This window comes from Uloborus diversus, chromosome 5 (assembly GCF_026930045.1).
Source record: "Uloborus diversus isolate 005 chromosome 5, Udiv.v.3.1, whole genome shotgun sequence".
NCBI classification, from domain to species: Eukaryota; Metazoa; Arthropoda; class Arachnida; order Araneae; family Uloboridae; genus Uloborus; species Uloborus diversus.
This window is the reverse complement of record NC_072735.1, coordinates 66,525,103-66,547,699: the sequence shown is the minus strand read 5'-3', so window position 1 is coordinate 66,547,699 and position 22,597 is coordinate 66,525,103. Positions and strand designations below refer to the sequence as shown.

At 33.5% G+C, this 22,597-nt stretch overlaps 1 protein-coding gene across 1 annotated transcript in view; it reads right to left on the bottom strand.

The window, feature by feature from the left end:
• The window catches only part of LOC129222599 (corticotropin-releasing factor-binding protein-like), a 77,677-nt gene that overhangs the window by 7,551 nt on the left and 47,529 nt on the right, over nucleotides 1-22,597 (bottom strand). Inside the window, exons 3-6 of the mRNA XM_054857114.1 lie at nucleotides 14,236-14,393; nucleotides 10,064-10,274; nucleotides 6,497-6,681; nucleotides 4,313-4,421 (exon numbers count right to left, since the gene is read on the bottom strand). Of these exons, the coding sequence (XP_054713089.1) occupies nucleotides 4,313-4,421; nucleotides 6,497-6,681; nucleotides 10,064-10,274; nucleotides 14,236-14,393 (663 nt within the window). The remainder of the gene's footprint in view (nucleotides 1-4,312; nucleotides 4,422-6,496; nucleotides 6,682-10,063; nucleotides 10,275-14,235; nucleotides 14,394-22,597) is intronic.

Here is a 22,597-nt window from a genome sequence, read left to right as displayed (position 1 = left end):
AACATATTTACATGCGGGTACTATTCTTTTGTTATCTGTTATACGTAAGGAGTTTTGGATAATTAACGCTAAGTCGGCCATTAAAAAGGAAATTTGGAAATGCATTAAGTGTTTCAAACTCAAGGGAAAAACAGCAACCCAGGTGATGGCTGATTTGCCGCGTGCTAGAGTAATGCCATCACGAGTGTTTTCAAAAACCGGTCTAGACTTTGCAGGACCCTTTCTAGTAAAACCGCGATCTGGCCGCGGGGTTAGAACCTTAAAAGTTTACATTTGTATTTTTGTGTGTTTAGCCGTAAAGGCTGTGCACATTGAAATTGTTGGCAACTTATCTGCAGACTGTTTTATAGCTGCACTAAAACGATTTGTGGCGAGACGAGGAAAACCAAGTGAGGTATTTTCGGATTGTGGGTCAAATTTTGTAGCTGCAAATAAAGAATTGAATAGAGTTATTGCACTTCTCCAGAAGGAAGAACCCGTTCATAATTATTTCGCCAACGAGGGAATTAAATGGAACTTTAATCCACCTTCCGCCCCTCATTTTGGAGGAATTTGGGAGGCAGCGGTCAAATCCGCTAAATCTCTCCTAAAACGTACAATAGGAGACCAAAAATTGACTTTGGAAGAATTTTCAACGCTAACGACACAAATTGAATCTTGTTTAAATTCCCGACCGTTGAGCCCTTTGTCAGAGGATCCATCCGAAATGTCTGCTCTTACTCCTGGGCATTTCTTGGTTGGTACATCGCTTTCTTCAATACCAGAAGAAAATCTTCTCAACGAAAAAATTCCCCCTTCTTATCGCTGGAAATTAACTCAACAGATTTTTCAGAGTTTCTGGAAACGATGGTTACATGAATATGTTTCCGCGTTGCAACAGCGATCCAAATGGGTACGAGAACAATCAAATATTAAAGTAAATGATTTAGTTTTAATTAAAGAGGACAACGTTCCTCCTCTAAGGTGGAGGTTAGGTAGGTAATGGAAGTTTTCCCTGGTTCGGATCAGAATGTGCGAGTTGTTAACATAAAGACCGATACTGGATTTTTTCGCCGACCAATTCATAAATTAGCAGTTTTGCCTAATATGGACTGATGAACTTTAGGTGACTGTTACTAATGGATTGGCAAATAATTGTTTTGTAAAAAGGCTTCTTTACATCTGTTTTATTATTTTACAAACTTTAATAATGTGTATTTCATATTTGTTGCCAGTAATGTATACTTGATAGTAGTTAGTTCTCAATTGTTTTTTTTTCTATAGTTTATCATATAATTTTTGAAACCATATATGTTTCAACGTGGCCCGGTATGTTAAAGCGCCACCTATGTTTAGTTAAAAACCTCTGGCTGCAACCAATTCAGGGAGTTTAAGGTCAGAGCGGCTGAAAGAATGCTGCTCTCAAGTGTATGAAATTAATCATAATAAAAGTTATACAGTCCACTTTTGTTGTAGTTCAATGGTTGTGTTGCGTTGCAGAGTAGAGCCAACCGCAAGAAACCAGCTAATAGAAAAAGATAATCTTACCTAGAGGTAAGAACAATAAGTATACGTTAATATGTATTAAACTCTGCAGGGACCAAATTTAAAAACGTATAATTGGTAAAAACGTGTAAAAGAGAAACGTACAAACAAACGTATAAACGGTGCTTCACTGTATTTGAAATGGTTCGTTCATCCGAGATGATTCCTATTATAGGGTACCTCAAAACTAATACTTGAAAACTATTTTTTTATTTCATAAATCAATTATTATTTGCAATTCAAGCAAATAATGTTCTCTTTTCGATTACCAGCGGAGTGTACGAGACTAATCGCAGTACTTTTGACTCCAATCAGCTGATGATTTAATGATGACCTTGAACAAGGAACACACACCTTTTCATTCTCTCCTTTCACTTTTCCATTCTTCATTTTCTGAAGACAGAAAAGCTTTCTTCGCTCCCGTATTTTAATCGATACTGTACACTTCTCCAACCTGATTTTTATTACAATTACATGCATTAATAATGCTTTAAATCGATTAAATTGTGAAAAAGCCCGCACCTTACAAAAACAGAAAAAATGATAGCTTGCAAAATTACGATTTTCACCTTGAAAGATCGGAGAACCTAACTACTGTAAAATATTTTTAGAGAGTGAAAAACAAGAAAACACTTATGACATCCACAACTGCGACTCATACCACTGTTTTTAGTCACAATATAAAGCATCAACTCCTAGACAATTAGTAGTTCTAATATTCTAAATGCATGTCGCATTTATAAAAAGACATAGATGTGTACCCCATATCTTCAGTGCAGCCGTATTGAGTGCCTTTACTCGACAATACTGCATATAGGTAAAGGGCAGTAGCTGCTAATTTTAAGTATTTATTTAATTAGTTTGCATTTTTGTAATCTTTTACACGTTAGCTTTATCGTGCAAGCTTGTTTTTTTATTTCTGATGACAAAAAGCCCGAAAAAAACGTCAAATTCCAACATTTCACCGCTATTAGTATTGAATCCAAAACTTATTTCTCCAAAGATTTCGAAAACTTATTTCTGCGGATACTGCCGTTTATCTGCCCATGCCAGAATAGTTCAGGAGTGTTTCTTCCGAGCTGCACCAAAAAATCCAATGAAACTATAAAAATTTGAGTGAGGAAGTTTACAGTATTGAAATTGTTGCTTAAAGTTACCCTGAATGATGAAAACCTCTGAATGACTATTAAAATTTGAGTGAGGAAGTTTACAGTATTGAAATTGTTGTTTAAAGTTACTCTGAGTGACGAAAACCCCTGAATGACTATTAAAATTAGAGTGAGGAAGTTGAAAATGTTGAAATTGTTGTTTAAAGCTAACCTGAATGACTAATTAAATCTAAAAAAATAAAAAGAAAACAGACTAAAAATACAGCAACAAATTGAAAATCACGCAATAAAAAAGTAAACATTTTAAAATAAAATATTAAAGCCACTTTAGTACACATGTTTATTTATCAAATAACAAAAACTATCAAAACAAACGAGTACTAATGCTATATGCGTTGATACCAGCGACTCTAGATTTCATGTTTAAAAAAAGTGTGAGAGCCAGCAAGCGAGATCTTAGTGATTTGAAATAATTTTAGAAAAAACTTCGGTGTTATTTCTACGTGCGTGTCCTACAAATGTAATCGCATTAGAATCAGTATTTCTGATTCAAAAAGGAAAATATCGTGAGTTATCATAGGAACTTTTATTCAATTTTCCTGAGTAAATTCAGTTTTCATAAGTTTCTGCTGGAGTCTTGCGTTTGACATTAAATTGGCGTAAATCAACAGAAAGGCTTTATCATGAAGGGCAGCTTAAAATAATACTTCTTCTGGAAGTTATTTGCACTTTTTTTTTTCTATTTCACGTCTGTTTATTTAAGACGTATTTAGACCGATTTTAAAAGTAATTCCATTTGCTCCAATGCAATACTTTGCGCTATATTTATTTAAAAAATATAAGCTTTGCAAGTATTTAAAAATAGAAAAATGCATTTATTTACCGTGCAAATAAAAAAAATGAAAAAGAGGGTTTTTGGAATTACTAGTAATCTTATTAGCCTTTCATAAAATTATAAAGCAAAAAAAGAACTTTTATTCTATAGCTCTAAATTTCAACCCGTGTTTTTAATTGCGTTTTTTTTTTCTTTATTGCTACAAACAGGGGCTTGTTTACATCTTTTCTGGAAACATTATAGTAAAAATTACGTAAGAACATTTTGAAAGTTTGGAAAGATGTAAAAGGTCACTTTTTCTTAAAGCTTTCAGCTTGTTCAACGAAGCATGGCATATATTTTTGATAATCTGAGTGTTATTTGAAAGCTTTTATCCTTTTCTGTAAGCAGCATGTTTTATTTCGTATGCTGAGTTTCTCAAACAAAGGGGGGGGGGGGAGGAAAATGCTAAACTATGCAGCAAAAAAAACAAGACCATTATGTTCTATCGATAAAAGCGTGATATTAGGTACAGTTTTTGCAGCTGAAAATTAGACACACTTTTAAAATTGACGTTGTCTTAAAAAATAAATTGAATAAATAAATAAACGTTTTTAAAAAGCAACAATCAATTTTCACATGTCTGCCTGGAGTAAATAATTAAAATAAAAAAAATATAAATAAAACTTTCAACGATCGAAATGTCATTAGCACTAAAGGTGAACTTTATGCATTTGAAAATTTAATACCCATCATTTTAAACGAAATTTGTTGCAATATCTAACTTTAGCTAGCCGATTGCGATTTTTAAAATTAACTGCTGAATTATATTTTTGTTCTGCTAAAAGCAAGTTGTTTTCTTTACCTGGCACGGAGTCTGTTCCACAAAAGTCTTCAGCCACTGACATCATGCTTGGATCTAAACCATCCCCTCCTCGGACTTCCACATAATCTTCAAGTCCCAATTTTTTGCACTAGATAACACAATGACTATTTAGGGCTCTGCTTTTAAAATATAAAATGCAGGTAAGGCGTTAAAACTACAGCTATAATTAAAAATATGTCTAAAATGCATCATTACTTTAAGAAACTAAAATCTATGAGCGCAAAAGACATTTTATATGAAAGCTTTGGTATTAACTACTCTTTTTTCAAAATTAATTTTTATTCAGATTACTTATTTAACGATGAACATTGATTGTAAAATACCACATTTATCATAATTTATTTCTGTTTAACTTTTTTTTTAAATCTATCTTTACTAAAATTTTCCGTTTTTTAAAAAAAACCCGATTTTCCAAAAGGGGGCTTTCTTTATCCTTTGAGACTTTGGGGCAACTGAAACCGATAAGGGAATACATAAACTTTTACAATGCAATCACCTTTTTTTATTTGCGTGTTTTATAACTATTTGCCAGTGAGAATGTTGAGAAGGATCCATTGACATTTTTTCATTGTATTCGGATAATTTAATTACCTTTAAACAGCAGTGATGCCTTATCTTCTGAGAAGATTGCTATTAATTGCTATTTATGAAACCACATACTTTTACAATGCAATCACGTTTTTTTTCTTTATCTTATAACTATGTACTAGTGAGAATGCTGAGAGGATCCTTTGACACTTTTACATTGTATTTGATTAGTTTAGCAACCTTTACACAATGATATACTTACACAGTGATACCCTCATCTTCTGAGAAAATTGCTATGAATTTTATAAACTTAGTGCACGTTGCTTACAATATCTGTTTTACCTCCTTCTAAAATCCATTATAATACATTCTTCTTCTGACCAACCGTATCAAAATACAAATCCCTCCATTAAGCCATATAGAGCAAATAGGCCGCAGGACGGGTGATTTTTTTTTTTAAAAGAGTAACTGTAGTCAACTTAAGAGGCACACTTTCGTTTCGCTTCTCTCTAGTTTGAGTTTTTGTTTTGCTGTTAATAGCTAAATAGACATCTAGCTTGTTTGAGGAATCATCCCATTAAGTATACAGATTTGAACTTAATTTTGATTGCTTGTTGCATTGAAAAACTTGATCCCTTGTGACAGCTTTCGCAAAATAACTACGTTTTGAAAACAGAGTGTCTTGTCGGAGTGGTGGTAGAGACTACTGGAAAGAATTGAGACAAAGAAAGACTGATTTCCTACTTCATCATAGCATAAATAGGAAGAAAGCTGCGTTTAGCCCCAAAATGGCTCACGTCTCGCTACTTCAGTTACGATCTAAGGCTTTAGGGAATTCCCCCCCCCCTTTTAGTAGGTAAACAACTACCAGAGCAAAGTGTAATACTTCTCAGCCATGGCAGCAATAACGTGGAAGGGAATCAGAAGAGGATGCAGTTCAAACTAAAAGGGGATCAAGGGCACTCGAAAAGGCAACGATACAACCCCGGAAGGGTAACATAGTGGAATCGAAAGAACAACAAGGCGATAAGCAATAAGTTACCGCCCCATAACCGGGGTTAAGACAGAATTACGTGCGATGGTACCGACAGGGGCAACTCCGAACTTAAATTCTTGGGAAGGCAAAAATTCTCAATTTGCAGAATGGAACTCAATTATTTTCCTAATGAGGATTATTTTGCCGAATAGAACTTCAAATTTGCCGAATCACGAAAATGTAGCAGCGAATCGTCAGACAAAATTTGCCGAATAAGGACATTTTAGGAAGGTCACATAGTCTCCCGTGACTTCCCATTGGGACACATTCGTGAACCGATAACCCGTTTATGATATCCAGACAATTCAGTTGTATCCTTGTTAGGGACTCATCAGTCCGGAATATAACCGAGCCTGCGTCAGATTTCCTCTCGTTGCAGCTGAAATTACCAGTCAAACTGGCGGTGTTTAACAAACAAGGTGTTCTGAGCGCCCTGCTGAACAACCTGGAGTTAGTAATAAATCCACTATAGATCTAGTACTTCGCTTTCAATTATCACTAGTGACATGCGTGTGACGTTTAGTTATTGGATAGTGAATGTGCAAAGATAAAATATAAACATGCAACATTTACAAACATAAAATAATTCTTTTTTTTACTTTTTTAACGATTCCAGTTTCAACATCCATTGTCCTTCCAGTGATGGGAGTAGAATGGCGTCCAACACTGCTTGCAAGGATCTGGAAAGTCTCTGGAAATATGATGGACATTGTGCAGTTGACTCTCTGTCCGTAGTTCCGCAGTGTATAGACTCCAGAAGGTTGTTGTAAAACAGCATTACACGCTGCAAAATAATGTATAAAACTAATTATTTGACATTAAAATAATTCATTCAACTAGATCAAATTTGCTTGGCTAAAGCAAAAAATCAATTGAATTACTTCAGTTTTTTAAAGTAACCGAACAAAACCTTTATTAGAAAAATTGTGTTTGGAAACATTTAAATTACCTTTTTTAATGCAATTTCAGACAAAATAAAAATTTAACTAGCATTTTTAAAAATTCTTCCATAATTTACTATGAACTTTTTTAATGATTGTTTCATATTTCTGAAAACTGCCAAAAATACCATAAAATATTTTTTTAGAATGTATTATAATAAAAGCAAAGCCAAAAATAACTTATTGACTCTCTCCTAGGGCAGAAACCAAAAATTTTGATTATATGCAGAAATTTTTTCTGAACTGACTAAATCCTTTTTTTATTTCTAAGATATACGTGTATATTTTTAAACTAATAAAATATTGTATTTATGATTAACACTTTGGTATATCCTCTAGATAACAGCAAAGTGAGCAAATTTAACATAAAAACTCATCTCGAGAGAAATGCACTTTTATTCAAATCTTTAGTTTTTTACCATAGATTATGCACAAACACAGGCTAATACTGCTGTGGAAATGTAAATAGCAGTATCTGCAGAAAGGAGCTTTTGAGATATTTGCTGAAACTTGTTTTGGATTCCCTACTAACAATAGGGAAATTTTGGAGTTTGACGGGTTTTTAATAAGCAAGTTTGTACAGTAAAGCTAAAGTACAATAAACTACAAAAATGCGAAAAGAAGGGGGGGGGGATTTGCAGGTAATGCTCTTTATCTTCTCATAATAAAATATCTCTGTTTCAAATGAAAACAAAAGCAAAAAAGGACTAGTTTTGTAAAGCTAAGGAAATGATTAATCCTAAACGAATTTAAAAATTTGTCAAAAATAGCCCTTTATACGTTTTCGGATATCTTTAAAGAAATTTCTCCATTGAAAAATTTCAAATTCTAAAACTTCAACTATGTGCTGCTATTTGTGTAGTAGTTTTCAAAGAATGTCTTTTTGAAAAATCTAAAAAATTAGAAACACAGCTTCAAAATATCTCTGTTAAATCAAATTGGTTTCCAACATCATCAACAACTTTCCTGTCAGGAGGCGCTAAATTGGCCCATTGAAAGCGTAATTTTGGTACTAAGAATAATATTTTTAGAATGTAGATTTTTTTATCCAATAAATATATGTTGTTATAGCTTTGAAGTTCACTTCGTAATGTAGATTTAGCAGTATTCGATGAATACTTCATGTTAATAAACTCAAGAAAATTAAACTACAGTACCTCTAACATAATTTAAAAAAACTTAATATTCTATCCTTTTAGCAAAAATACAACTAAATTTGCTTATATGTAAGAAAAAAAATATATTATCATTCATCAAAGTAAACAACACACTTTAAAGTAAACAGTTTTCGAGATTTTTTCTTATGAAAAAAAATAAGAATTTTTTTTCATTAAGTTAAAAAATGTAAAACGATTCACTGATTTCAAAATATATCACTGTGTGATTTCGAATCAATTAGTGAATTACAAAGCATAAATCCTTTAATATCAAAACCAGGAGGCAAAAAATAATTTCAGAACACATTTAAATTTTTCAACCATGCGCAGCGAAATGCATCAGAATCCTCCTACAAGTAATCAACGCTTTCGGAAAGCTTAATTTTTTGGCACCTCTTGGGAACTTGAAGTTTTACGAAGTTACTTTCCCCTTCCTTAAATCGAGGCATTAAATAACGTTTTAATAACACGAGGTTTTGGGAATAGAAAAACAATTTTCTCTCTATCGATCAATTTTTCTAATTAAGCTGTTGCTCAAAGCGCTAGTCATCAAAATGCGGGTCATCATCGTCAGTTTAAATGTGATCATACAGCTTTCAGCCGTAGTTAAAATGCGATAATTGCCTTCATTAGTGTTTCCAAGAGTTTAACTAAAAGTTAAAGATGAAAGCTAAATGAATTGTATTCAGTTTCCTAAATACTTAATCTTCTAAGGTAACGTTGGAATTCCCAAGTAAATTAAAAATAATCACTTGATTTGCAGCATCTACTATTTATTGGTTATTCGAAATCAGATTTAATCTGTCAAAACATTTAAAATGCTACCGTTGATCATCAGTTTAAAAGAAACTTTGAGATGTAGATTAAAGATCGTAATACGCATTCGAATAACATGAACTAAATTATAAAATCTTTGTGATGTAGTAAAGTAAGAAATAAAAACGTAAAATAGCACAAATTGTCTGTCGGATGTCTTTTTATCCATAAGCTTGCTTGCTTTCCATTGAAAAAGGGTTCCTTGCTACCCCGAAACACAATAATTTGCAGATTATGCTATTCTACGTTGTTATTTTTTATTTTACTTTTCAAGCATGAAGGGAATTTTAAAACATTTTTACCATAGTTTTTTTTTTTTTTTTTTTTTTTTAAGTAACTGACTAAAATCTCTTGAAAACGTTTAGCAAAAGTACGAGACGTTTTAAAGAAAAAAAATATATTCGATTGTTATTTACATGTGCTTTTCAAATCTTTAAACTATTCAGAATATACATATTCATCATTGTATACATATATTTATCATTTTAAAACTCCAAGGTCAAAATTGTGCAGAAAATAAAATTAAAAAATATGTTTTTTAATTAACTGTTTCGAGTTCGAACGAGCTCGTTAGATTTTGAATTCCACGTTCACTAATTATTTTCTTACATGCAGTAAAGAGCGTATTGCTTTCACGCAAAAAAATTCTACTCTATTTTCAACCTAAATTTATATTTTAACCACTCAAAAATTATCTTTGAAGAGTCTTTTTGATGATATCCGTTCGCATATTTATGTATGCACGAAATTGTGGGCAACCGAAAGATTCATTTTGGGCAACTCCATGAGTTTTGTTGCTACATCTATATGCATGTTATGTGCGTATGTACGAAACTCGCATAACTTAAAAACGCTACGTCCTAGAAGTTTAAAGTTTCGCATATAAAATTTGTACTGTACAGTGCCTAGATATGCACTGTTGTTTTGGCTGTAATCGGATTTTCCAAAAGTGGTTTTAACTCAAAATGATCTTTAGAGAAACGACTTCAGTTTCTCAAAACGACTTATACTATACTTATACGAAGCAGAAGTCTTCTTACATCTAAAAAGCCCGTTAAATGTAACGCTTTATTCGCCCTCGTAATGCTGGGCTTTTTTAGTCCAGATTCTTGGAAAATGACGCTGGGTATTTTAACAAGACTGTATAACATGATAAAATATATAATAGTTCATTAGAATATCACTAAAGGACTTGGTGCAGCATTTTCCACTTAAAACAAAAGATAAATGTATTTTTAATTTCCATATTTACGTTTCGGATTCTGGCTAAATGTGACAGACACAGTAAAACCGTCCCCTTTGGCTGGTAGTCTGAATTCCAGAAGGCCGACATTTTGGGAAGTCGAAATTGTGCTCCATGGTCTATTTTCTCCGCAATATTCAGCAAAACGCTTTTCTGGAGGTTTGGGATGATCTTCATTTCCAGGAAAGAATTGACCGTTGAGTTCCCAACCATCAACAACCTGAAAAATAACATAGATAGTTACAGTACAATTATATATAGTTACAGCGAGTTAGTTAATTCAAAGATTTGGGAAATCTGAAAATTTTCACAATTTCGTTGAAATATGAAGTTTAGCTTTACTAAACCATAAAGCTAACAAATAAATTTGTGTAAACATGAAGTAAACTGAAATTAGTCTAGCTATGAACTCCACATTTACTTTGCACATATTGGGGGCACGCATAGGATTAGATTACATATGGGGGCGCATAGATTCAATTTGAAGTAATTGTACTCAAAAGAAAAAGCTGCAAACGTTTTTTTTTCTAGAAAAATGCCTTCTGATATGCTTTTTAATTTTAATTCTTCATTTATTCATTTTATTTATTTATTTATTTTGAAAATGATTCAAAATGTCTTTGCTGAAAGACAAATGTTTTATCTGTTTTTTGCATTGATTAAAGGGGCTGCTACTTTAGTTGTTTTGCATTTTTTCGTATCTATTTCAACAGATTTTTTAAAAGTAAGATGCACATTTTGTTCTTAGAAGTCAGCTTTAAATGTTAAAAAAGTATATTTGAAAAAAAATTTCAATCTTAGCTAGTTAAGAGAATAGTGATTAGATGTTAGAAAGCCAAAGTTGGTCTTTAGGAAAGTAGGCTCGTTTAGTTCTAGATGGAACTTCTTGTTAAGATTTACTTTTTTCACAATGGTGTACACATTATTAATGTCCGTCCAGAGGAAATTGTTAATCCTATTATTTTTTATTTATTTATTTATTTTTTTGCACAAAAAATTGTGTGATTTTATGCAGCATAAACTCTATTAACAGTTTCCCCCCTTTCTATTGCCAATTCAAAGTGAAACTTCGATTATAAATAACTACTAAAATAGCCTGAAATAATAACAATAATCTGTTTTCAACTTTTAGTTCCCTCTTCATTTCTTTAGTCTCAAAACAAAGAAAAAATTTAATTAAATTTACGCTTTCAGGAAATAATGTCAAATTAGAAAAAGATTTGCTTTAAAACTTTTTATTAAGTTAGTTTAGCATATTTCACTTACTATAAAAACCAACAATTAATTACAATTGAAAGAATGTAAATTAACGGTGCAATTACTTTCAATTAATATTCAAATCAAAGCTTTCCGCACTGCTGCCAGAATTTTTTTTTAAAAGGTAATTTTTCACTTGGCTAAGCGTTTTATTCGCTGCTGTAAGAGAGTATTTTTGTATTGTATTTATCATTCTGTAAAAGAAAAAACATTTGTGCTAATTTTATCATTCTTTTCATTCCTGTGAATTTTGAAAATGTCTAAACAGCGGGAAAGTAATTGAATGGAAAGACGGATTGACCTTTTAATTAATCATCAAAAAGAACAACATGATTACATTTTTTAAAATGTTTGGAATTTTAATGTAAATTTCTGAAAAATTTGAAAATTTTCAATTTTGGTTCCTTAACATTCCCGGAGAAAAAACGTCGTTATTAGCATTTCTGTCATCAAAAGTAAATTTTACTTCACTGCTATGGATATGATCATTCAGGTATATATTGCTTTGTATATGATTTTTATATACATCATAAGTATAAATAATCCTTATTTATTAATATGTTTACATATTTTCTTCTCCCAGACGACGAAATGCGAATCTCAAACATTTAATTTCCAGTTGAGAGTATCTTCTTTGTTAATAATAAAGTTGAAAGTCTCTCTGTTCTGGTTGTCCGGAGGATGTCTGTAGGATGTCTGGATATCTGTGATGCTAATAGCGCCTAGACCCTTCGGCCGATTTTCATGAAATTTGGCACAAAGTTAGTTTAAAGCATGAGGGTGTGCACCTCGAATAGATTTTTTGAAAATTCGATGTGGTTCTTTTTCTATTCCAATTTTAAAAACAAAATTATCATAAGATGGACGAGTAAATTACGAAATTATCTGAACGTAGAACCGTAACATGGGCACAAGCCAATTGGCGAGATACGAAATTATTATAACGTAGAACCGTACCATGGGTACAAGCCAATTGGCGAGAAAATTTACCATACATTATTTGTAAATATACAGGCGAGCCAAAAGACCTTTTACTTTTTCTATTACGAGCAAAGCCGTTCGGGTACCACTAGTTCTAAATATTTGTTTCAGATCCCTTCAATAACTACATTTTTTTAATCGTAGAAATCAATCTTTCCATTCATCAGACTTGTTTTAATTATAGTTAATCCGGGAGAGTTTCCGCACGGGCGGTATATACTGATCCCTTTGTATTTCTTGTAATTGTATATGGACTTTTTCAAACGCTCAGGATAGGTGTAAAATTAAATTTCCTTAATCACTACTTGGCTTGAATTCGAATTCGATAATTCCTTTTAGCAGTAAAATCGTTATTTTTGGTCAGGGGCGAATTCAGGGGAGGGTCAAATGGTCAGCTGACCCCCCTGTGACAAGAATTTTGTTATGATTATATTACCAATCTTCAAATTTTTAGATTCGAAAAAATAGTACATGGAATCAATGTTAACCTGTTTTTTTCTTCGTTCTGTAAGGTATTTCTTCTTCAGCGCGTCACAGTTCAAAGAATTGACTGAGTTCGTTTGAATGGGTTATTGCTATATCCATTTTTTTTTGTTCATTTCCAAAAGCACAATTATCTCTATCAGCTTAACCATTGAAAAATTGTAGGGAGGAGGTAATTTGAATGAGTTTTCATCTCATTGGGGGGGGGGGAGGATAGGAGCCCCTGCGTAAGAGAAGCTTTTTTACGTAGGATATATAACGCTGGTCATTAAAACTTGACCCCCTTCCAAATATTTCGGCATCCGCCCTTGTTTTTGGTTAAATAAATAGTTCTCATTTCGAAACTATTAAGCACCTAAAGCTAAAATAGTTTTTGCACTCTAAATATCTTAAGCATGTATGAATTTGAAGTCAAAACTAAGTCTGGGATCGTTTGTATATTATGCTTGCATGTGTGTTGTTATGTTTTCTTTTGCTTGGGAAGGCGCTGGAATATGTTTTCCTAGATTTACTCATGTTACAAGAGCCAATAAAGGTTGGTCAAGGGATATCCATCGTAAGAGTTCTTCAGCATAGTAACTACAAATATAACTACTTAAAAGATTTACAATAGTCAGAAAAACTTTATGAACAATAAAAAAATGAAAAATAAATTAGTAAACAGAAAATGATCAAATAAGCGTTATGCTTAAATATGAGTTAAAGTGAAAAATCAACATAGATAAAGCACAAATTCTCAAGAAAAATTCAGCGTGTGGTTATTTCAAGGCTACAATGGAGCCTCATCATCAGTGCAAAAAACTCACCGCACAGCGAGAAAAACGTCAGAGAGCTGAACGTCACCACGTGAACACCGCTATATATACCAAATGGGTCAACCAATAGATATTCACGACAAGAGACGACAGTCAACCAATCAGCCAACTACAGATGAGCCCCCGAACGCACAGCAAGAGGGAGGGGGAGACAACCAATCAGAAACCAGGAAACAAAAAGGGGGAGAAACGAATAACCGAAAAAGCAGTTTAAAAAATTGCTTCCAAGTATCAGGAAAAAATGGGGTGCTGGAAAAATCCTTGACGAGAGAATGACAATTTTTCCAAATATAGTAAGCTTTCCAAAAATCAAGGTTATAGATCAAAGAACATTATTTGAAAATAGTTTTGGCACATGAAAAACCCAAGCAGTGGCCAGTAGTCTACCAATGCTGAGCAATGGAAGAACGTGCGTTCCTAATGTTTAACATTTTTGTATTTTTTGATTGTGTTGTGAGTTTTTTGCACTGAAATCACAGTTGAAGCCTTAAAATAGCCACATGCTGTATTTTTCTTGAAAAATTCTACTTTATCTACATCGGATCTTTACTTTTACTCCATTAGCAACTAATAGAATGTTACACTAACTCTATTCACGAAAAGATAACGAAAGGAAATGATGGATAAACTCGAAGTATCACTCACCGAAAGAAGTCCTCCTTTTTCGCAGGAGACACGGAACTCATGGAACGTGAAGTGAACGCTGTGCTGGGGATCAGCGATCACGTATAAGCCACACACCTGGGGAGACCCGGGAGAAGAGAATAAATAGATGCCTTCTTCGGATTTTACGTAGATGCATTCTGTAAACGGAAGAACACGTGTGAAAGAATCTGGTGCAGAAGGGATAAATTCCGTACCTCAGAACCAGAAGGAAGTAAGTCCGAAAATGGGGTTGTTTCCTTTTGTCAAAAGTAGTACTTTTTGTCACTGAAATTGATAGAATAAGAAAAAAAAACATGGACCCAGAAAATTCTTTCATTTTCCAAACAGTTATTTTTTAATTCATTTTTTAAAATGTCCGATTTTTCAAACAAGGCGTGGTCTAGATGACTTCACAAATGATGCACTTTGCCGCATCTTTCTACCGCGATTCCACGTTATGATAATCAAGAAGCGAATTAAATATTTTGCTCTGTGAATGGCAACACAGAATGGCATTTCATCATTTGTGATGTCATCGGACAGAAGCACAAACATTGAAAGCGCGCCGATTTAAGTAATTTTTTAATAACATTAAACTTAAACATGGTACAACTATAACATTAATGGTCAGATCCTATGTTTTTAAGCATGCTCTTTCAGAAAAAAATACTTTTAAAATTTAGGAAACGACCCCATTGCGATTTTTTTTTATTGGTCCATTGTATGTAGAAGCTTATCCCGCATTCAGTCATGTGAACGTTATTCTTCAAAAAAAAAAAATCCTTTTCCATTTTTTAACAGAGTTAAAAGAGCGCACAGCCCATCCTTTTCATGCGCCTGAAAAAAGTTTTACTTCCCTACTGTAAAATTATCATAATGTGACTTACATTCCTCTGACTCTGAGGTACAGAAGGATTGAACTTCAAAGAAGGCATGCAATTCTCAAAACAAGAATAATTCAAGTTAAGGCATCCAAATAAGTTTAGAGCTCTTTAAAAACTTTTTTTAAACCAATGTAATTACATTTTTTGGTGATATTTTTATAAAAACATTTAAAAAGAAAGAAATATAATCTTTAAAAAAAATCTGTGAACTTTGGTAAAAGCTTTATAGACTGTAGACTCTTTCAAAAATGTTCATGATTGAAAAACGATATCAAATAAATTATTTATCTCAATACATACAAGACGAAATTCTGCACAAGAAGTTTGTTCGAAGTTTTTAAGTTAATTAGAGCAAAACAGTTTTGAACTCTCAGAGCTCAAATTATTACTCAGATGTTTTTCCTTCTTTTTTTTTATGAAAACATTACAACTTTACAGCGATTTTTTCCTGACTGATACTAAAAGATTGAAAAGTTACGTTTGACACAATTTCCAGTGTCAGGTGATTTATGGAATATTGATTAGATACTGGAAAGTTGATGTTGGTATTTGGGAAAGCAGTAACATTTAGTTTCGGACGAAACTTCCATTAATTATGAGTTGTGGGGTATAAAAACTAAAAACTCTTAAAAATAAAAAATAAAAACAAAAAGAAAAAATTTAAAAATTTATATAAATTGAGGGATGAATGATGAAAAAAATCCTCGAGATTCAAAGAGTGCGAGGAGGAAGCTCCGGAACTTTAATATGTTTACTTTCTACCTTGTTTAAAATCTTAACAATCGGTTTCGTATACCTTTTTCAGCGTTGATTCACTTTTTTTTTTGTTATTTTGTCTTAAATATTCGGCATTCCCTAATCGCCCATCAATCTTTAGCCGCCTTGAAGAGCCAAATCACGTTGGTTGAAACGAAGTTGGGAACCACTGCTTTAGATATCTTATAAAGATCTATTGCGCATGCGGGAATTTTTGCTTTCATATTCATTTCGTTTGCCGGTCAACCACAAGTAGTTTCGATAGTAAAATGCAAACAATCAATCTGGTATTATTTTAAAACTTCAGCGAGTACGTTGGTAAGGCTCTTTTTTTAGTAACTTCACATAATTACTTTTTCAGAAACTGGCTGTTCTAGGCTATCGGGCTGTGGTGGTCTGATCGGTAAGGCATCGAACTTATGACCGGCAGGTTCCAGCTTCAATCCTAGCCGGTCGAAGATCCACCGTCTTCATTGATGGTGACTGTGGGACGTTAAATATGCTCGTGGTCACAAAGTCCTCCAAGTGAAAGATACCTGTGTGGGTGCTGGATCAGGGATTGTTCGACTTCTGGTCTGGATCAAAAAACAAAGCTGTCTTCAGGGTCCCATTCGACTGGTTAAACCACAAATAGTGGTAGGTACGGGGGACCCTGCAGTGAAAAGTTAGACTATCGAGAAGACTTAGGTGGCTCTTTGAATTAAGCTATGGTTCGTCTATATGGCTTAGTCAATTCAAAAATCGCAAAACTTCAGCTAAACGTTTGAATACGGTTACATATGATTGTATGACACAAGATGAATTTAAACTGCTCAGAGTAAGAATAACATTTTCAGATTGTGAAATCTGCAAGTTTGATCGAAATGAAACTTTTATGCGGTTCTGTGTTATCGAGATTCGTCGACGATCACAGCACACTTGTACATGGATTCTGAATATGACGTTTCAAGATGAATACGACATAATTGTTATGACTGTCAACGGAAAATAACTTTGAAACATATTTTGATCTATTCAATTATAAGGATAACTGTGTGTGTCTACTTGAACGCGTTGTTGAAACTATTAACTTTTTGGTGGGCCGTGGTAGCCCGATCGGTAGAGTGTCGGATGCGGGGCCGGAGGGTCCTGAGTTTGAACCTCGATGGTCGAAGATCCACCGTCGTCATTAAAGGGGACTGGGCGACGTTAAATATGCTCGTGGTCTCAATGTCCTCCAAGCGAAACGATACCTCTGGGGGTGCTAGCACCAGGTAGCTATTAGCTCCTGGACTAGTTCCAAATTCTCATTAACTGCTCGATCCGGTGAGGGTGCTGCCATCTATCGGTATTAAAAAAAAATGGAGGCAAAGCACTTAGTATGCAGTCCTCGACATAAATACAATTGTAGTCAGTTGTGACTCGGAATCGAAATCGAAATCGAACTTTTTGGTAATACTGCTTTTATTATAGTTATGTTTAGTGAATCTGGCAACAGGTAGAAAGGTTTTTGGAATTTGTATTTTGGTTTGTAGTTTTTTTACGTCTTACTGTTCTAAGTTAAATATATAAACGTTAATTATATTACGGTTTAGTTGCTCAATATGTAAGAATTATATCCTGTTTACGTTATGTAGTGTTGTCTTAATTAAATTTTGTACTCGGGATTAAGAAGTTTTATTTGAGTAACGACAAGCGTCCCACAGTTCAGAGTTTTCTGAGCTTTCAACAGCACAAGGTAAGTGGACATTTTTCTCCTGACAACAGTTCGTTGGTTTTTGATCGCATTTCCTATTTATGCATGTAGAAGTAATTTATTGCACTCGTCTTTGGAACTAACTTCTGTTGCGATTCTGAATCATAGTGTTTATTTTCTGAGAAAGTGGAACATAACTGAAAATACGATGGAGTTCTTTAAATGTTCTAGTCTTTTAAAGTGTTTAAAAATACTATTTAGACAAAATATTTTGTTCGTAAGTGGTAGTTTTTGCCCTACCATAAAACATGTAAAATCAGAGAAGAAAGATTAGACATTAAAGTTACTTACTTGTAACTGTACATATATAAATGTGTGTGCAATTTTTTGCATAGGCTTTGCAATCCCCCTCCCCCGCTAGTCTGGAAGGATGTGATGGTACACCTGAAGACACTTTATTTTATTATTCGTTTAAAAAAGAAATAACTGACAATAGAGTAAATTTTCATCAAACCGAATTTCGCATAATCCGGTCACCATTTAGATGCACAAGCTGTTTAAATCAAAGACGAGTTAGCGTAATAAGGTATTTTTGGAATGCATTTTTACAATTTTCTCTTATGCACTTTTATATTTCATTCTCTTGAATTCAAAATATAATTTTTACTTTTAACAGTAGTTTGTTTATGCAATTTGGCTCAATTTTTAGGTTATTCTGATTCTGCAGTGGCGTTACTACGGGGGCAGGGGGTCACCCGTTTGGGGGGTGACACCCGAAATGGAATTGCAAATTTTTGAAAAATATAAAGCTAAAATGCATTTTTAAGACTACAAATTTAAAATTTTCCCGGGAGGGAGGGGTGACACCACAAACTACCTCACCGGGTTTAACCCCTGCTAGTACTCCACTGATCTAATCCATATTTTTTTTAAAATTCTGTCAACCTGAATCCCCTATTAGTTTGGATTAATAGTGTCTTACTGCATTTGACACATGTAATGATAATTCAAAGTTCATGTCCGCGAACATAAACGCGAAAGTCCTGTTGCTAGTCTGACATATGAGTTGGACGTAAATTATTCTGTCTTGCTTTTAATGATCATTGAGATCAAAGGTCTGCGGTATTTTTGCAATTTTCTCTTGTGCAGTATTATATTTCATTCTCTTGAATTCTTAGTATAATTTTTAATTTTAACAGTAGCTTGTTTATGCACCTTGGTTGAATTTTTAGATTATTCTGTTTAATCCACACTTTTTATTCTGTCGACCTGAATCCCATATCAGTTTAAATTAATAGGGTTCTACTGTATTTACATCATATAAAGATAATTCAAAGTTCATGTCAAAAACATGAATTCGAAATGCCTGTTGATAAAGTCTGACACGTAGTCGGACGCAAATTATTCTGTTTTGCTTTTAACTATCATTGACATTGTAGGTAAGACTGCAGCAACGGGGTTGTTACATGACGGTAGCTGCATGCGGGGGCTCTCCGATGGGAGGTCACCATGACCTCCCAAAATGTTTTCTTTTTCGGCAAATTTTGACTGATGATTCGGAAAATGTAAAGACAGGATTATAATATTGCAGCTTCTTTTAGCCTAATGTATTTATGTATTTTCTCATTTAATGTTAATATGTATGTATACAGGCACGTGCTTTTCCTTTTTTTAACATTCGGTAAAATTTAGAATTTCATTCTACAAATTGAGAATCCCCCCCCCCCCCCGCCCCCAAAAAAATTTCGCTCCGGGAGCTTTTGATTGCATGTTAGTATATTTGAGGTATAAATAAATAAATAAGGAGCATCGAATTCATTTATAAAGTGGGATTACCATTTCTCAGCAATTTTTACGATCAGTGAGCTATTTCAAAATCTTTGTAAACTGAAATTAAGTAATTAGATTTCAAATTAACTATATCTTCAAGTACATTGGAGCAGTTTATTCGTAAATTTCAATCAGTTTCCGATAGATTTTTAAATTTGTTATGAGAATATAGGTTTGGTTACTTACAGTACAAATAGTTAAATGAACCTATTTTGCAGTTTATATACACTCCAGTAAAGACTTCAATATATTTGCTGTAAAAGGTTCATCATGTGATATGAAATTATGGTGATAGGAGTCTGTGTAATATGACTTTAGTTAAGAATTACGAGGTTTGTAATGTATTATGTTATACAAAACTGAAATGTGATTTCTGATTGCTAATTTTTCATTTATTGAAATTGAATTTTATTTTAAATTATGGTAGAGCAAAGTTCATGAAGTAAATGAATATGAATGGAATTGTTTAAAATATGTTTTTCAGTAATTATAGTTTGTTCTGATCTTTTATAAAAGTTTATTAGAGTGGCAAAAAAATTTCTGGTAAAAACAAACTAGGATATTGAAATCGGCCTATTGCGACTTCAAAAGCAGAAAGTGAACGCGTTGTGCGTTGTAACTTTTGTTGTGGCACATTTGAGCAACTGCCGATACTATCAGGAGATGGTAAATATGAATCTTCTTGGGCCATGAGCCCCGCCCCCCTCTAAACCCTCGACACTATTATCCGTCCTCATTGTGTTCAAACAGTTTATGAATAAAATTCAAACGATTTCAGTCATCTCTTCAATTCATTAATTATTTTTAAAGGTAAATATTTCAAATATTACGATTTTTTTATTACTTATGAAAGTAATTAGCAACGTTTATGCTCTACAAAATGCCTTTTTCTCGCCATTTCGGTGCATTTATTGCCCCCCCCCACTCACACCCCACCTTCAATGTTAGTTTACATCCGCCGTTGGATACTACTACTACGTTTTAAGTATGAGTAATACTCGTACTTCTACTTCTACTCGAGATTATGATTTTGTTTTAAATTAAAACTTGAAAACTCAAATATAAAAAAACGTTTTCTGTTACTCTCAGATGTTGTTCTTACACTTTAGAATTTTCGGTATAACTGTGGGAAAAGATTTTTGTGAGAAGAAACGTAACTACTAAAAATCCCCATCACCTACGAAATACAAGGGTCTTATGCTTTGTAAGTTGTATTGCTTCATGTTTGATCCCCTAAACAACAGTAGCGTACGTAGCAAGGGTGTTCCCCGCAGCAGTGATTTGTGGTGTCAACCCCCCCCCCCCGTCTGTACAAAAAACGTTGTATGTAAAGCTCATCTAATTTTCACAATTTTTTCCCCTTTATTTGGTATAATGAAGGTTTTCGTAAGCTAACGAAAGTTTCAACATGGAGTGAGTGAGGGGTGGGGGGGTGGGGAGCAACTAAAAAGAACACCAACTTGTTGTGCTTATAGTAGGGGTGCCCATGATGCTAAATGTGGATTTACTCGAGCGTCGCGGGGACCTATTGGATTTTGTAGTTTATGTTATAAGAAGATAAAAATGTTGCATAATGTTCAACTTCAGTGGTGAGGAAAGTGTCAACTGATATTCATGAATGTAAGAAAAAAAACTTACGTGGACATACTCGAGCGTGTCAGATATTTATAGTTTTGATGCTCCAACGTGTCTATAATACTAAAGGTATGTTTATCTGCCGACTTGCGTAGTGGGTGTGGCCGGGAGGATAGAAAATGAAAAAAATAAAAAAATTCTGGAGCGCGTCAGATATTCAGAGGAGAGGTTAAGTGACCTTTGAAAATGTCACCATTTAAAAGACTGACGTTTTGGAAGTGACGCAAGCTCGTAGCGAATTTTTGAAAATGCAAAAAAAAAAAAAAAAGCGTCATATGGATTTACTTGAGCGCGTCAGATTTTTATACAAAAAGTTCAATTTGATGCTTCAGTCATGGTAGCCTAAAATCTGACGATTATTTTGAGGGGTATTCTTAAACTGACAGCCAGAAAGAAAAAAAATGCCTTTTCTTTTTTTGCAACTTTGTAATCTTCCCACACCATTGTGTTACTCTCAAATCGTCAGATTTTTTAAATGTAGACTCTTTAGGTAGTAATTAACCCGCCTTATCTTAATCTGACATGCATCTGCAAATCTGATGATCTTTTTTTTCTACTTCTCTTTTCGTTAAACAGAAGGGATAGGTCGGATACAATCGGAGTTCTCTTCGCTCGTTATCAGCTGGCTTACGCTAGCACGGTCGCTTGACGAGTTCGGCAATAAACAATCAAGTTGCGGTATTGTTTTGAATTTAAAATATATTATTTGATGTCTTTTTTTTTTATTTCGGGGAAAAATTTTAAATTGCAGAAAAAAATCGCTTTACTCGCTAAAGGTCAGGGTTGCGGTAGCGTGGTTTGCTTGGCGCGTTAAGCGATGAGCTATACACTTGGAGGAATATTTTGAGTTTTAAAGCTACTTAAAATCTAATTTAATATTTTGGAGGTATTAGAATGGTTTTAAATTCCAAAGAAACTTTAATAGGTTTTGAAAAGAAGTGACATTTTAGTTAAAGAAAAATGATCATTTTACATCAGAGGAGAGGGGGGCGAGGATTTTTTCTTTTTTTAGTCAACCGGCTTTGTTTAAATTCTTAGCACGGGCATCGACGTGCAGGTACTGCTAGTGATATATATGGTTATGCAACTACTTTTACTTTCTTACACAAAGGAAAGGAAAAATTGCAATAACTAAAAATTTTCGACTCAAATTTTAACAGAAATTTTCTTTTCAATCACCTTTTTCTTCACGCCTGTAAAAATACGTATGGGCAACCGATTGTTCATACATTTCGACCATCTACTAGTAACGTCTTAAATTAGCGACATGTCTTCAAATTTTCGTCAAATTTTTCACCAAAATTGACGTACCGAATTCAAAATTAATTTTTGATGTAGCCGATATTTGGCGCAATTCCCATAGAACCAATATTAAACACTGACGATATTTCTATTATGATTTTTTCAAAAACTGCCCTTTTTTCTTTTTATCGATGTTGCATTTAACTAGAGGGTGTATGACTTTAAAGTAATAACTCTAAGGCACTTTTTTATTGCTTTTTTATTCTTTTTACAACTTTTATTTAGTGCTTCATATGCGATTTCAAATTTCTGACGCTATCGAAAGCATGAAAGATTTTTT